Below are 17,392 nucleotides of genomic sequence, written 5' to 3'. Positions count from 1 at the left end.
ATAATTAGGTAATTAATAGGTACTGATATTACACTAAAAACTATCAGGTCTGTGCAGTGTCCTATGACAACTGTATACCAAGTTTCATTGAAATATGATGATTAGTACTTGAGATATCAGTAGAAAAGCTGAAAATGGACTTATCATTATTCAAATTAGCTAATTAATATGCACAGATTTACCTAAAACTCATCAAATCTGCGCATTAGTTCAGAGCATCTATGTACCAAGTTCCATTAATATCCAATGACTGGTTGTTTAGATATCAGTGGAACAGTCATGGAACAGCTAAAAATTAGCTAATTATCATGCAAATTAGGTAATTAATATGCATGGATTTTTACCAAAAACTAATCAAATCTGCGCACAAGTTCAGAGCATCTATATACCAAGTTTCATCAAAATCCAATGAGTGGTTCTTTAGATATCAATGGAAAAGTCATGAAACAGCTAAAAATTAAATTATCATGCAAATTAGGTAATTTATATGCATATATTTTTACCAAAACCTAATCAAATCTGCGCATTGGCCCAGAGCATCTATGTACCAAGTTTCTTCAAAATTTGATTAGTGGTTCTTGAGATAACGGTGGAACAAACAAAGTGAAATACATACAGACAGGGTAGCTGCAAAGACTCCCTTTTGTGCTTTGCACACTGGAGTCAAAAAAGAAAAAGTGTATACTATAATCGGGACTATGTTGTGAATTTGTGATGAAAAAATAGAACTGGTGGTAAAAAGGTTAAGGAAAATAACTTTTGTAACTTAGTAAATTTCATCTTTCAAATATCACACACCACTTTCTTTTTGTATATCAGCTGCATTTACAAGACCTCTGTCAATAGCGTCTAACCGTTTGACATTCGTTAACATAACTTGTTCATTCTTTCTTTTCATCTTTTTTCTTTTGAACAGTCGTCCTTTATTGGGATCATTTGGATTCAGGGCATAACGCCCGTACCACCATATCAAAAGTCCAAAAGTAATAAATCCAGCTATTGACGGTACAAATGCAGTGGCCTTAATCGCTAAAGCATAATCATAGAATCGAGAATTTGTACTGAAGTCGTCAGTTGCGTATGTTCTGTTGGTTAAAGGATTGGTGTTCGTTCTTCTCCATTCGTAGGTTAAGATAGTATCGTTATGAAACGTTAATGAATCGCTATCTGTTACAGTCCATACTTTGTCGCTATTATCTACGTATTGTCCGAAATCATATGGTAAATAAAAGATTTGATTTTTCCACATGTTCAGATCCAATATCATAACCAAGAAAATGATACCATAGTTAAACCATTTACCTGGAATACCAACATAGTTAAGGTTAATCTGAAGTGTAATAAAACATAAATATTAACACTTTGTTAAAGAACTCACTGTAACACTCCTTTATCTTTCCACCATACTTCAGACATACCTTGACAAATTTTTATTACAAAGTCAACTAATTGTGTTAAAGTAAAAAGTCATGACGAATGCACGCTGATTTTTCTTCTGTAGTAAAAGATCCCAAAATTTTCTTCTTTTACCCACCTGTGATATGTACATCCCATGAATCTCGTCTAAGACATGCTGGTAACTTGATATCTATACCAACTGTGTTCAGTACTCACCTGTGATATGTACATCCCATGAATCTCGTCTAAGACATGCTGGTAACATGATATCTATACCAGCTGTGTTCAGTACTCACCTGTGATATGTACATCCCATGAATCTCGTCTAAGACATGCTGGTAACTTGATATCTATACCAACTGTGTTCAGTACTCACCTGTGATATGTACATCCCATGAATCTCGTCTAAGACATGCTGGTAACTTGATATCTATACCAGCTGTGTTCAGTACTCACCTGTGATATGTACATCCCATGAATCTCGTCTAAGACATGCTGGTAACTTGATATCTATACCAGCTGTGTTCAAACCTGGTAACTTAATATCTATAGCAGATTCAAAATGAGGAAAATCCCAATCCTTGAAAAAAATGAAAAAAGTAAATTATACTATATATTTAATTTCAATAATATACTGGTACATCATTTGTGGGTAGGTTTCAGTCTTGCATAATATTTTCATATTTAGTCATCAAATCTGCCATTTTTTCTCATTCTTGTTCATAGCTTGTCATACTATAATCACTGCACTCCAAAAAACTATGCATTACTCGAAGACTAGGGATGTTGACTGGTGAATATTGGTTTGGGAATATAGTAAATTAGTATAGTAACATAAATCGATTGGTACAAATTTTGGTATACATATATACTGGCTACTTTGTTTGGTAAACATATACTGGCTACTTTGTTTGGTAAACATATACTGGCTACTTTGTTTGGTAAACATATACTGGCTACTTTGTTTGGTAAACATATACTGGCGACTTTGTTTGGTAAACATATACTGGCTACTTTGGTAAACATATACTGGCTACTTTGTTTGGTAAATATATACTGGCTACTTTGTTTGGTAAATATATACTGGCTACTTTGTTTGGTAAACATATACTGGCTACTTTGTTTGGTATACATATATACTGGCTACTTTGTTTGGTAAATATATACTGGCTACTTTGTTTGGTAAACATATACTGGCTACTTTGTTTGGTAAATATATACTGGCTACTTTGTTTGGTAAACATATACTGGCTACTTTGTTTGGTAAATATATACTGGCGACTTTGTTTGGTAAACATATACTGGCTACTTTGTTTGGTAAACATATACTGGCTACTTTGTTTGGTAAACATATACTGGCTACTTTGTTTGGTAAACATATACTGGCTACTTTGTTTGGTAAACATATACTGGCTACTTTGTTTGGTAAACATATACTGGCGACTTTGTTTGGTAAATATATACTGGCTACTTTGTTTGGTAAATATATACTGGCTACTTTGTTTGGTAAACATATACTGGCTACTTTGTTTGGTAAACATATACTGGCTACTTTGTTTGGTAAACATATACTGGCGACTTTGTTTGGTAAATATATACTGGCTACTTTGTTTGGTAAACATATACTGGCTACTTTGTTTGGTAAACATATACTGGCTACTTTGTTTGGTAAACATATACTGGCTACTTTGTTTGGTAAATATATACTGGCTACTTTGTTTGGTAAACATATACTGGCTACTTTGTTTGGTAAACATATACTGGCTACTTTGTTTGGTAAACATATACTGGCTACTTTGTTTGGTAAATATATACTGGCTACTTTGTTTGGTAAACATATACTGGCTACTTTGTTTGGTAAATATATACTGGCTACTTTGTTTGGTAAATATATACTGGCTACTTTGTTTGGTAAACATATACTGGCGACTTTGTTTGGTAAACATATACTGGCTACTTTGTTTGGTAAATATATACTGGCAACTTTGTTTGGTAAACATATACTGGCTACTTTGTTTGGTAAACATATACTGGCTACTTTGTTTGGTAAATATATACTGGCTACTTTGTTTGGTAAACATATACTGGCTACTTTGTTTGGTAAACATATACTGGCGACTTTGTTTGGTAAACATATACTGGCTACTTTGTTTGGTAAACATATACTGGCTACTTTGTTTGGTAAATATATACTGGCTACTTTGTTTGGTAAACATATACTGGCTACTTTGTTTGGTAAACATATACTGGCTACTTTGTTTGGTAAACATATACTGGCTACTTTGTTTGGTAAACATATACTGGCTACTTTGTTTGGTAAATATATACTGGCTACTTTGTTTGGTAAATATATACTGGCTACTTTGTTTGGTAAATATATACTGGCTACTTTGTTTGGTAAATATATACTGGCTACTTTGTTTGGTAAACATATACTGGCGACTTTGTTTGGTAAATATATACTGGCTACTTTGTTTGGTAAACATATACTGGCGACTTTGTTTGGTAAATATATACTGGCTACTTTGTTTGGTAAACATATACTGGCTACTTTGTTTGGTAAACATATACTGGCTACTTTGTTTGGTAAACATATACTGGCTACTTTGTTTGGTAAATATATACTGGCTACTTTGTTTGGTAAATATATACTGGCTACTTTGTTTGGTAAATATATACTGGCTACTTTGTTTGGTAAATATATACTGGCTACTTTGTTTGGTAAATATATACTGGCTACTTTGTTTGGTAAATATATACTGGCTACTTTGTTTGGTAAACATATACTGGCGACTTTGTTTGGTAAACATATACTGGCTACTTTGTTTGGTAAACATATACTGGCTACTTTGTTTGGTAAACATATACTGGCTACTTTGTTTGGTAAATATATACTGGCTACTTTGTTTGGTAAACATATACTGGCGACTTTGTTTGGTAAACATATACTGGCTACTTTGTTTGGTAAATATATACTGGCTACTTTGTTTGGTAAACATATACTGGCGACTTTGTTTGGTAAACATATACTGGCGACTTTGTTTGGTAAACATATACTGGCTACTTTGTTTGGTAAACATATACTGGCTACTTTGTTTGGTAAACATATACTGGCTACTTTGTTTGGTAAATATATACTGGCGACTTTGTTTGGTAAACATATACTGGCGACTTTGTTTGGTAAACATATACTGGCTACTTTGTTTGGTAAATATATACTGGCGACTTTGTTTGGTAAATATATACTGGCGACTTTGTTTGGTAAATATATACTGGCTACTTTGTTTGGTAAACATATACTGGCGACTTTGTTTGGTAAACATATACTGGCTACTTTGTTTGGTAAATATATACTGGCTACTTTGTTTGGTAAACATATACTGGCTACTTTGTTTGGTAAACATATACTGGCTACTTTGTTTGGTAAACATATACTGGCGACTTTGTTTGGTAAACATATACTGGCGACTTTGTTTGGTAAATATATACTGGCTACTTTGTTTGGTAAACATATACTGGCTACTTTGTTTGGTAAATATATACTGGCGACTTTGTTTGGTAAATATATACTGGCTACTTTGTTTGGTAAACATATACTGGCTACTTTGTTTGGTAAACATATACTGGCTACTTTGTTTGGTAAACATATACTGGCTACTTTGTTTGGTAAATATATACTGGCTACTTTGTTTGGTAAACATATACTGGCTACTTTGTTTGGTAAACATATACTGGCTACTTTGTTTGGTAAACATATACTGGCTACTTTGTTTGGTAAACATATACTGGCTACTTTGTTTGGTAAACATATACTGGCTACTTTGTTTGGTAAACATATACTGGCTACTTTGTTTGGTAAATATATACTGGCTACTTTGTTTGGTAAATATATACTGGCTACTTTGTTTGGTAAACATATACTGGCTACTTTGTTTGGTAAACATATACTGGCTACTTTGTTTGGTAAACATATACTGGCTACTTTGTTTGGTAAACATATACTGGCTACTTTGTTTGGTAAACATATACTGGCTACTTTGTTTGGTAAATATATACTGGCTACTTTGTTTGGTAAACATATACTGGCAACTTTGTTTGGTAAATATATACTGGCTACTTTGTTTGGTAAATATATACTGGCAACTTTGTTTGGTAAATATATACTGGCTACTTTGTTTGGTAAACATATACTGGCTACTTTGTTTGGTAAATATATACTGGCTACTTTGTTTGGTAAACATATACTGGCGACTTTGTTTGGTAAACATATACTGGCGACTTTGTTTGGTAAATATATACTGGCTACTTTGTTTGGTAAATATATACTGGCTACTTTGTTTGGTAAATATATACTGGCGACTTTGTTTGGTAAATATATACTGGCTACTTTGTTTGGTAAACATATACTGGCTACTTTGTTTGGTAAACATATACTGGCTACTTTGTTTGGTAAATATATACTGGCTACTTTGTTTGGTAAATATATACTGGCTACTTTGTTTGGTAAACATATACTGGCGACTTTGTTTGGTAAACATATACTGGCTACTTTGTTTGGTAAACATATACTGGCTACTTTGTTTGGTAAACATATACTGGCGACTTTGTTTGGTAAATATATACTGGCTACTTTGTTTGGTAAATATATACTGGCTACTTTGTTTGGTAAATATATACTGGCTACTTTGTTTGGTAAACATATACTGGCGACTTTGTTTGGTAAACATATACTGGCTACTTTGTTTGGTAAATATATACTGGCTACTTTGTTTGGTAAACATATACTGGCGACTTTGTTTGGTAAACATATACTGGCTACTTTGTTTGGTAAATATATACTGGCTACTTTGTTTGGTAAATATATACTGGCTACTTTGTTTGGTAAATATATACTGGCTACTTTGTTTGGTAAATATATACTGGCTACTTTGTTTGGTAAACATATACTGGCTACTTTGTTTGGTAAACATATACTGGCTACTTTGTTTGGTAAATATATACTGGCAACTTTGTTTGGTAAATATATACTGGCTACTTTGTTTGGTAAACATATACTGGCTACTTTGTTTGGTAAACATATACTGGCTACTTTGTTTGGTAAACATATACTGGCTACTTTGTTTGGTAAATATATACTGGCTACTTTGTTTGGTAAACATATACTGGCTACTTTGTTTGGTAAACATATACTGGCTACTTTGTTTGGTAAATATATACTGGCTACTTTGTTTGGTAAATATATACTGGCTACTTTGTTTGGTAAACATATACTGGCTACTTTGTTTGGTAAATATATACTGGCGACTTTGTTTGGTAAACATATACTGGCTACTTTGTTTGGTAAACATATACTGGCTACTTTGTTTGGTAAATATATACTGGCTACTTTGTTTGGTAAATATATACTGGCTACTTTGTTTGGTAAACATATACTGGCTACTTTGTTTGGTAAATATATACTGGCTACTTTGTTTGGTAAACATATACTGGCTACTTTGTTTGGTAATCATATACTGGCGACTTTGTTTGGTAAACATATACTGGCTACTTTGTTTGGTAAATATATACTGGCTACTTTGTTTGGTAAACATATACTGGCGACTTTGTTTGGTAAACATATACTGGCGACTTTGTTTGGTAAATATATACTGGCTACTTTGTTTGGTAAACATATACTGGCTACTTTGTTTGGTAAACATATACTGGCTACTTTGTTTGGTAAACATATACTGGCGACTTTGGTAAATATATACTGGCTACTTTGTTTGGTAAACATATACTGGCTACTTTGTTTGGTAAACATATACTGGCTACTTTGTTTGGTAAATATATACTGGCTACTTTGTTTGGTAAACATATACTGGCTACTTTGTTTGGTAAACATATACTGGCTACTTTGTTTGGTAAATATATACTGGCAACTTTGTTTGGTAAATATATACTGGCTACTTTGTTTGGTAAATATATACTGGCTACTTTGTTTGGTAAACATATACTGGCTACTTTGTTTGGTAAATATATACTGGCTACTTTGTTTGGTAAATATATACTGGCTACTTTGTTTGGTAAACATATACTGGCTACTTTGTTTGGTAAACATATACTGGCTACTTTGTTTGGTAAACATATACTGGCTACTTTGTTTGGTAAACATATACTGGCTACTTTGTTTGGTAAACATATACTGGCTACTTTGTTTGGTAAACATATACTGGCGACTTTGTTTGGTAAATATATACTGGCTACTTTGTTTGGTAAACATATACTGGCTACTTTGTTTGGTAAACATATACTGGCTACTTTGTTTGGTAAACATATACTGGCGACTTTGTTTGGTAAATATATACTGGCTACTTTGTTTGGTAAACATATACTGGCTACTTTGTTTGGTAAACATATACTGGCTACTTTGTTTGGTAAATATATACTGGCTACTTTGTTTGGTAAACATATACTGGCTACTTTGTTTGGTAAATATATACTGGCTACTTTGTTTGGTAAACATATACTGGCTACTTTGTTTGGTAAACATATACTGGCGACTTTGTTTGGTAAATATATACTGGCTACTTTGTTTGGTAAATATATACTGGCTACTTTGTTTGGTAAATATATACTGGCTACTTTGTTTGGTAAACATATACTGGCGACTTTGTTTGGTAAATATATACTGGCTACTTTGTTTGGTAAACATATACTGGCTACTTTGTTTGGTAAACATATACTGGCTACTTTGTTTGGTAAATATATACTGGCTACTTTGTTTGGTAAACATATACTGGCTACTTTGTTTGGTAAACATATACTGGCTACTTTGTTTGGTAAACATATACTGGCGACTTTGTTTGGTAAACATATACTGGCTACTTTGTTTGGTAAATATATACTGGCTACTTTGTTTGGTAAACATATACTGGCAACTTTGTTTGGTAAACATATACTGGCTACTTTGTTTGGTAAACATATACTGGCGACTTTGTTTGGTAAATATATACTGGCTACTTTGTTTGGTAAACATATACTGGCTACTTTGTTTGGTAAACATATACTGGCTACTTTGTTTGGTAAACATATACTGGCTACTTTGTTTGGTAAATATATACTGGCTACTTTGTTTGGTAAACATATACTGGCTACTTTGTTTGGTAAACATATACTGGCTACTTTGTTTGGTAAACATATACTGGCTACTTTGTTTGGTAAACATATACTGGCTACTTTGTTTGGTAAACATATACTGGCTACTTTGTTTGGTAAACATATACTGGCTACTTTGTTTGGTAAATATATACTGGCTACTTTGTTTGGTAAACATATACTGGCGACTTTGTTTGGTAAATATATACTGGCTACTTTGTTTGGTAAACATATACTGGCGACTTTGTTTGGTAAACATATACTGGCTACTTTGTTTGGTAAACATATACTGGCTACTTTGTTTGGTAAACATATACTGGCTACTTTGTTTGGTAAACATATACTGGCTACTTTGTTTGGTAAACATATACTGGCTACTTTGTTTGGTAAATATATACTGGCTACTTTGTTTGGTAAACATATACTGGCTACTTTGTTTGGTAAACATATACTGGCTACTTTGTTTGGTAAATATATACTGGCTACTTTGTTTGGTAAACATATACTGGCGACTTTGTTTGGTAAATATATACTGGCTACTTTGTTTGGTAAACATATACTGGCGACTTTGTTTGGTAAACATATACTGGCTACTTTGTTTGGTAAACATATACTGGCTACTTTGTTTGGTAAACATATACTGGCTACTTTGTTTGGTAAACATATACTGGCTACTTTGTTTGGTAAACATATACTGGCTACTTTGTTTGGTAAATATATACTGGCTACTTTGTTTGGTAAACATATACTGGCTACTTTGTTTGGTAAATATATACTGGCTACTTTGTTTGGTAAACATATACTGGCTACTTTGTTTGGTAAATATATACTGGCTACTTTGTTTGGTAAACATATACTGGCTACTTTGTTTGGTAAACATATACTGGCTACTTTGTTTGGTAAACATATACTGGCTACTTTGTTTGGTAAATATATACTGGCTACTTTGTTTGGTAAACATATACTGGCGACTTTGTTTGGTAAACATATACTGGCTACTTTATTTAACTGTAAGCTTACAAGTTGATGATGCAATCAGGATTTTATGCACTGACAATAATTTGAAAATATTATGTATAAACTGCATCATCATGATGTGTTCTGCCCTCTTATAACAAAATTGTGTTATATTATTTCCTTTTTTTCAATGTGCAACATGAAGCGTATTGCAAATTAGTACTGGAGTAGGGTTAGGGGAAGGCATGATTGGAACACTGAATATTGACAATTTACCCTTATATTTTATTCCATACTCTACACCTACCCACACAGACACTCTAATTCAAAAGCATCAAAAAGTAACTCACCATTATGTCATAGTTTGGTTATGGTATGTGTGCGCAACAAAATGCTGATTCAAGGTAATCCTGTGTTTACTTTGCTAATTTGGATTTTTGGGGCATTTCTCCATAGGCAATCTATGTATAGGTTTTTTTTTTTAATTATTAAGGGAATTGTGAAGTTTAATCATTAAAAAAAATGTATCATGAAAATTGTATTTTCAAGAGATTACTACGCATCCCCATTCTACCCCAACGCCAAAAACAATTGCAAAAACGAAATCCCAAACAAGAATCCTATTTTAATCACAATGTTATAATGTTGGATAGAAATGGTCTATTAATACCACAGACTCTTAACAACTGTATTCTGTTTATTTAATAATCAAACCATCTTTCCTCTTAACAAAACATATGTGTCATAATATAAACAATACGTTTTCAAATTCCTACCGGGGTAATTTATTTTATTTATAGAGGGACAACAAATGCCCTAAATTGTTTCTATTTTCATTCAATGTTCAATTCTGTCAACTGTGAACCCAATAGATGCAGTCAAGGAACTCTTTAATGGTATGCATCTCTGTATAAACTGACTGTATTACAAAGATTTTCAAGAAGATTATATGTCATGTTCTTCATAAAATCATTGAAAATGGGAAATCGGAAAATCTTTCAAGATACAAAAGTTCAAAATTGTAATTTTTAATACTGTTTGACGGTGAGATACTTTTTTCATATTTCAAAAAAGTCAGTATTATTGACACAAATCCTAGTATTGTTGAAAAATCAAACATTCAGTCTGATAGTTTTAATCCGTGGCATATGGTGGCCATTTGTTTATTCTATTGCATGCATTAATGAACTCAGGGATTAGGGCAAAAAGTTGAATTTAAAATGTTGAAAACACCAATACTTTGCTGTTTTATTTATTACAACAAAACAAACATTTACACTTGAAATTATTGTCTGACTGAGGTGCATTTGACGATGCAGTTTATGCTAATTAGTCTGAAGTGTAAAAAATAATATCAATTAGTTGTTTCCCATAATATCTTGCATACCGGTATATGTTCAGTAACATGCCCAGTAGAGCAAAATTTGAATTTGACTCAAACTGCCTCAAATGTGATCACATGCTTTTTAACAATATCAACTGAATCACTTTAGACAGTTATGTTGACCATTATGTTATCTATGACATCATTAGATACAAGAAGAAGTTAGTATAAATTTTTTTCAGTGAGAACAATTCTTAGCATTCAATACTTACCTGCATTACAATCAGCAAATCAAAAACCAGAATCATAGATGCAAGGTAGGCTCTAGATACTTCGTTAGAAACAAGAAAATCATTATTAATATCATCCCAGTTAACCCAGTCAGTAGTGATGACAAGAACCACTATCAGCGTCATTGAAAACCATACCACCCAGAATAGAATGATACGATTGTAACCACGCTGCCAAAATGAACGTAGTCGTTTTGCCCAATTAGGATATAGTTTATCTTGCAACATCATATCAGTGACCTGAAAAACAAGAACACCAAAAATAGAGTTTCAACGACTCTGGTGACTTAGATAGGATAGGCCAAAATAGAATAGACTATTGACGTTGATCCTATCAGCCTACTCAGTATTCTATTTTCATTACTGGAAACTGTGTTCTTTAAACTTACCATCCAAGCAGTGACAAAATCTCCCATCCATGTGCCACAAGCAGCAGCTTTCATGAAGGTTTGGTTCTCAATTCCCATCAGACCTGTCACCTTGTAAGGCAGAAGTGCATCTCCACCAGCAAGGTACAATATATTCAGTAAGATGGAAAATAAAAACAGCAATACAATTACAGATAAAAACATCACCATCCAGGATCCTTGGTCATTGCGAAACATACGCAACCGCATAAACCGGCCTGAATCAAAAGCAAAAAAAAAATATATACAAATTTCTTAGGACAGTTTTAGGACAAATGATGGATGCAACTAACACAAGACAAACATTAAAATTATGATTGAAATGAGGCATTTTCACAGCACATTATGCTCAACTTGTTCCAGGCACATGTTTTTTGGCAGGCAGGCGGAAACGAGAAACAAGGAATTTGTTTTTCTTGGTCTAAATTGAAGTGTTAAAATTCAGATTGAAGTCATGTATGCTTTACTGACTGGATGGATTTCATTAAGATTCAATGGATTTAAGATTAAGTTATTCAGTGTACATGAATGCTGAATGAATGGAATTGAAATTATGTAGATGAATGAATTTAAGATTTAATACTCTAATTCAACTTGTTTCTTAAAACGAGAGTATTGAAAGTGAATGAATGAATTACACATGTAGGTTATGATGTCTCGACATTAAATGGTATGAATATATGCCCTTGTTTTGAATTACATGCATTGTAATTTAGAACAAATTTAGACCATAGAATATTTTTTTAAAAAGGCCTGCAAAAAAATGTTTCTAGTTATTAAAATTGTTACTGAAGAATGTGGGTGATGATGCATGTTTTGTTTTTGCTAAAATACTGTAGAATACTTTACTTTCGCTTGGAATTTATTTTCGCTATTTTCACTGAAGGGATGATTCCGTGAAAATAAAATCCAGCGAATATACTTTTTTTCCTATATTTCACATTAAACTCATCAAAAATCAGTGAAAATAAATTCCATACAAAACGCCAAAAAAGCCTTTTCAGCGAAAATTAATTCCAGCAAAAATAAAGTATTCCACAGTACTGTATTTGATGTACATAAAATTTGTAGGTTTAATCAATTCATCAACAGAGAGAGCTGTGAAGTGACAGAAAATGAATTAATGTATTATTTCAGTGAGAACTAAACTAAACTACACAACTAACATAATTAATGATATTCAAAATCTACAGAATTATTATATTTATATAGTATACATGCCATATAAATTAGATTGGCAGGTCAACCTCAGCCGGCATCAATCTCTAAGCCAGAAACTTAAATATTATATATTGAACAGTTTCCATATTTGCTCCATTAAAAGTATACTCGAACCAAAAACTGTATTCATTGTAAGGTACACTGGAACTTTATTAAAATATGACTTAGTTTGGTCATAGACACACCTGTGTCATATACATAAGAGTGTTCTATTAATTTAATAGAGCAAATACTGCATGTACAATTACTTTGTTCCAATTGAACAATGTTATTAAAACCCTTTGACTGCCAGATATTTTTCATGCTCAAAACTATTTTCACATTTTGTAAAATGGTTACTAAAACATTGGTTATCAACATTTCATGTGGGAAAGATCAGACTGTACAAAATCATTTTGTAGCAGAAAGTTTACAATGGATCAAGTTAATTCATGTCAGTAATTTTTTTTTACTAAAAAAAACCTTTATGACTGGAATTTGGGTCAAATGAAAATATTTGTTATACATGTCATTATGCTTTTATTTGACATGCATGTGATCAGGCTGAGAGCTTCGGCTCTCATCAGCTGGGATATTTCCAAAAGCATGGTCCCAAGTGCATTTGCTGACTTTGCTTCAAAATGAGATTTGGAAATCTAACATGCATGTTATTATGTTAAGTGATTAAGTTGTGGTCATGTTTTGATTTGGACTGGAATTCAAGTACTGTACCATTGAGCTGGTTTGTGTAACCTCATTGCTTGTGACCACATGAATAATCTATGGATTGTTTGTGATTAACTGAGCTACAGGTTGTTTGGCTCAAAAAATATTAGTGATGTCTAACCAAACATTAGCATTATGGAAAATTAGGCAGAGGGTTCTCCGAACCCGCCTATTCACATAGTTCATACCCACCATAGACTCCGGTCAGTCAAAATGACTATTTTGAACTGTAGGCAGAGTCAGACGCCAATAGGTGGCGTGTTTTCCATGCAAACAGAAAAATGATGAAAGTCTTTTCCCAGTCCAGGATGAAATACAATAATCACTCAACACCCTGGTTAAGGCCCAAAAAAGGGTGGTATCTTACCTTGCCTGTGCTGTCCCTGGAGCAAGAAGCCAAAATGCTGCTACGGTGACAGGGTTTGGTGTGCCTGAGAAAGCTAGACCCCCAACCCAATTCTGGGGGTAGTAAGCTTTCGAAGTAAAGACCGAAATAGTTCTGCATGAGGGCATAATCCGCAAAGTGGGACCTGGGAGCTTTCAGGGGAGTGCTGACGGTAGAGAAATCTGTCCGCATAAAATGCCGAGACTGACTTTATATTGCCTATGCGCAGGGACCCTTGTGGTCATTCGGGCTGGGTCAGCAAACCAAGACTGACCTGCTATGACGGGACCCAACCTAAAGAGACCTTCCTCAATGGATACGGTGTCTGTTATGTGGTAGTTGATAAAGACGTTCTGCTTTCTCCAGAAGCCTGCCCTCCGTGTATGCTCAAGGGGGGCACCTTACGCTAGCACTAGTGAGTTGGCAATTGCACAGACCTCATGCGCTCGTACTTGGTGTCACTGCAAGCTCTGTGTGTAGGAAGTTAAAGTATTATAGACCTCTAATACAGTCGCAGCAAACCACCTGGTTATGGAAGTTGGGGAGGCCGGCCTATCCTGCCTGCCTGGGCCGTAACACAAAGACATGTGTCTGGCACCCGTCCTGAACCCATAGTACGGTTTGGTAGTAACTCCGTGCTCGAATCGGGCAGAGAAGCAATTCCTCCTGACCCTCCGGGCAGACAAAATTTGACAGCCGGGGGATGACAATCAGGTGAGGATCGTGTCCTGGGATTTGGTTCTAGGCAAGAAACCCGATTTGTGTCTTTCGCACAACTTGATTGTCCATAACGGTGGTACATCATCCGAGAAGGACAATGCCCCCAGCTTTTGTCGATGCCTACCTTAGGCAAGGGCCAGTAGGAAAGACTATTTTCCACGTCGAAAAATTTGAGTGGTACTGATCAGAGAAGCTCAAAGGGCGGTCTGCTTAGAGCGGACAACACAGCCAACAAGTCCGAGTTAGGCGGTTCCCTTGTATGGGTCTTGGCGTCTGGAAAGCATTAAATAGTCTCCTAATAATAGGACAATCGGCTAGTCTTGTTCCCGTACGTTCTCAATGGGGGGTGACAAGGCCGACCTGTAGCCAACAATCGCTGTGTGGGGAAAACCCACTTCATCAAACAGGTGGACGAAGGAGCCTGCTACTTGGCCAATAGAGGGATGGTATGGATCAATCTCCCTTCCGCTACACCAATCAGTGTATGCTCGAGGCCTAGAAATGTAGGCTGCATTGGTCTAATGAGAGCCACTATGCGTGTAAGTGATACCCGCTGGGCTCATTGGTAGTGCGCCGTCTGGCTGGGACGGCAGGTCCGGTAAGTCCAGAATTGGTGGTGTTTCGACTCGCATTTCCGACCAATGATCATTCCAGACGAGGCGGAGATGAAAGAAAGAGTGATTGTACAGCCGACTATGGCACTGCCATATGGCTTCAGTCACGTGGTTCGTGATGTAAGGGAAAGAGAATCTTGGGGTCATGGGGCTTCCCCTGACCTAGATTCTATCTCTCCGTCATCGGCAGAATCGCTGATTAATGCCTACAGTTCAAAATAGTCATTTTGACTGACCGGAATCTATGGTGGGTAATTGAACGTAGTGAATTCAATTAGGGGTTTTCTGTTATTTATTTTACATAATTAAGTATATACATTATTCAATGTAAATACTTAATTATGTAAATACGCATCCATGAGAGAACCAATGTATTTTTTATGCAATGTCAGTTTTAGTATTTTATACTTTATTTTTTCTATTTTGTCCTATTAATGTTTTACTTTTATTTAGTTAGTTTTATCATTTTAGTCTTTTGTTATTTGTTATTTTTACCATATTAAACCCCCTTATGGTTTTGGTTGTGTAATAAAGTTATTATTATTAGTAACAATATGTTAACAAGTAAAAGCTTTTTTCAACAGTGTACATGTTTATCAGAGCCGGATCTGGTTCCAGAAAATTCTCATGTATTACACCATACGTGTACTTTCTGTTAGTATCACCGGTACATGTATATACATCTGTCAGGAATCTCTAAAATTTACAGCATGTTGTAATTGTGTGGTATAGCACAGGGGTATGGTATCTGCATCCTACCTTATTAGGAAATGATAATTCCAAATATTGAATGATGCGATTATGCGATATTTCAAAGATGGTTGAATGTTTGAAAATAAAGTTCATAATTGGGAAATGATCTCTAATTTCCACCATCTTGCTCAGTTCTGGGCTTCATACTATGAATGGATATATTGGAAAGATGTATTATTCTGAGAATATCACAGACAATGCCTTTAGATAATATGCAGTCGCATCAATTTCCTACAATATTTCTGATTTGTACTGTCTTCATGTCTACTTTACTTTGTGGTAATAACCTCATATTAGTAGTACCATTTTTCAAAGTCGATCAAACCTCATCTTTCATATCATTACTACCTTTCATGGTTATTCAAGGAGTCACATTTGTTGTGCAGTGCATATTCATCAAACAATGTATTGTACATAAAACATGGCATGGTGTGACATTTTTGCAATCATCCCTGACTATCAATTCTCAGATAAAATCTCAGTGTAATGTTTCTGATAATCAAAATTGCACTGGTTTCTTAAATTGAAAACTTACCAAATAAAAACCTATGAATAACCAACTTTCCAATGATCATACCAGTAAATATAGCCAAGATCCACAGAGCAATTTTGGCAATGGACCAAGTATTAGGTGGGTATAACTCTATAATAAATACATAGCAATTTCCAACAACTGGAATATTGCATTTTTTGCGGCTATGAGCAACTGGATCCTCAGCAAAGATCAGGAAGTTACAGAAGACCACAAAGTAAGCGATGAAGATACGAAAATAAGGATGCTGGAAGTAGTAACGAAAGTCCTTCACCATGTAGTAAGAGATTTCACTCCACACACTCCTTGTATCTGCAGTAGGGTCTTGTCCAAGATTTGGATCAGCGGTTATTGTTCCACTGTAATCTACTTCATCCATGCCCAAATCTTCAACTTCAAGGCTTTGTAATTTCCGACCACATATTTCTTGCGGAGATCCTGATTCTGTTTTTGTCCAGGGTGGTGTTTTGTTTTTATGAGTAGTTCCTTTATTCACATTCTTACTATCTTTCTCTGATTTCTATGTGAAAACACAAGAATTGCTTAGTAATTATCACACAGGCATTTTATATTTTTGTATGACATGTTGATGACACATTACTACAAAAACTTGTACTAGGAAATGGCATATTGTGACAACCTTCAAATTTGAATAAGGTGTTGTTGCTTTTAGTATTAATCTCTATGTCTATTCAGTGAAATGCACATTATTGGTCCATCTGCACTATTTAAACCAGCTCATCATACTTCCTATCTCTGGCTTGTTCATCCAAGTTCAATGAATGAGAGAAATAACCGAGTTGCTGGCAGCTCACAAAAATAATTGAATGATTCCGCCAGTGATTGTAATGATCATTAAGGTAGCGGGACTATTATTTGCAAACTTGTTTTCATCTTCTAATTGTGACTAAATGACTACAAATAGACCCAGGAAAGTATATATTTTTAG

At 34.4% G+C, this 17,392-nt stretch overlaps 1 protein-coding gene across 1 annotated transcript; it reads right to left on the bottom strand.

Annotated features, from left to right (window-relative positions):
• Window positions 1-240: 240 nt before the first annotated feature.
• LOC100366829 (transmembrane protein 117-like) lies at window positions 241-16,735 on the bottom strand. The gene is made up of 5 exons (XM_085495826.1): window positions 16,447-16,735; window positions 11,496-11,731; window positions 11,089-11,346; window positions 1,855-1,978; window positions 241-1,302 (listed from the first exon to the last, which is right to left on the bottom strand). The coding sequence occupies exons 1-5, from the start codon at window positions 16,718-16,720 to the stop codon at window positions 791-793; spliced, it is 1,404 nt and encodes a 467-aa protein (XP_085351952.1). The 5' UTR covers window positions 16,721-16,735; the 3' UTR covers window positions 241-790.
• Window positions 16,736-17,392: the final 657 nt, after the last annotated feature.

This window comes from Saccoglossus kowalevskii, chromosome 1, assembly GCF_978046115.1.
Source record: "Saccoglossus kowalevskii chromosome 1, keSacKowa6.1, whole genome shotgun sequence".
Lineage (NCBI taxonomy): Eukaryota > Metazoa > Hemichordata > Enteropneusta > Harrimaniidae > Saccoglossus > Saccoglossus kowalevskii.
This window is presented reverse-complemented; position numbering and strand designations above follow the sequence as displayed.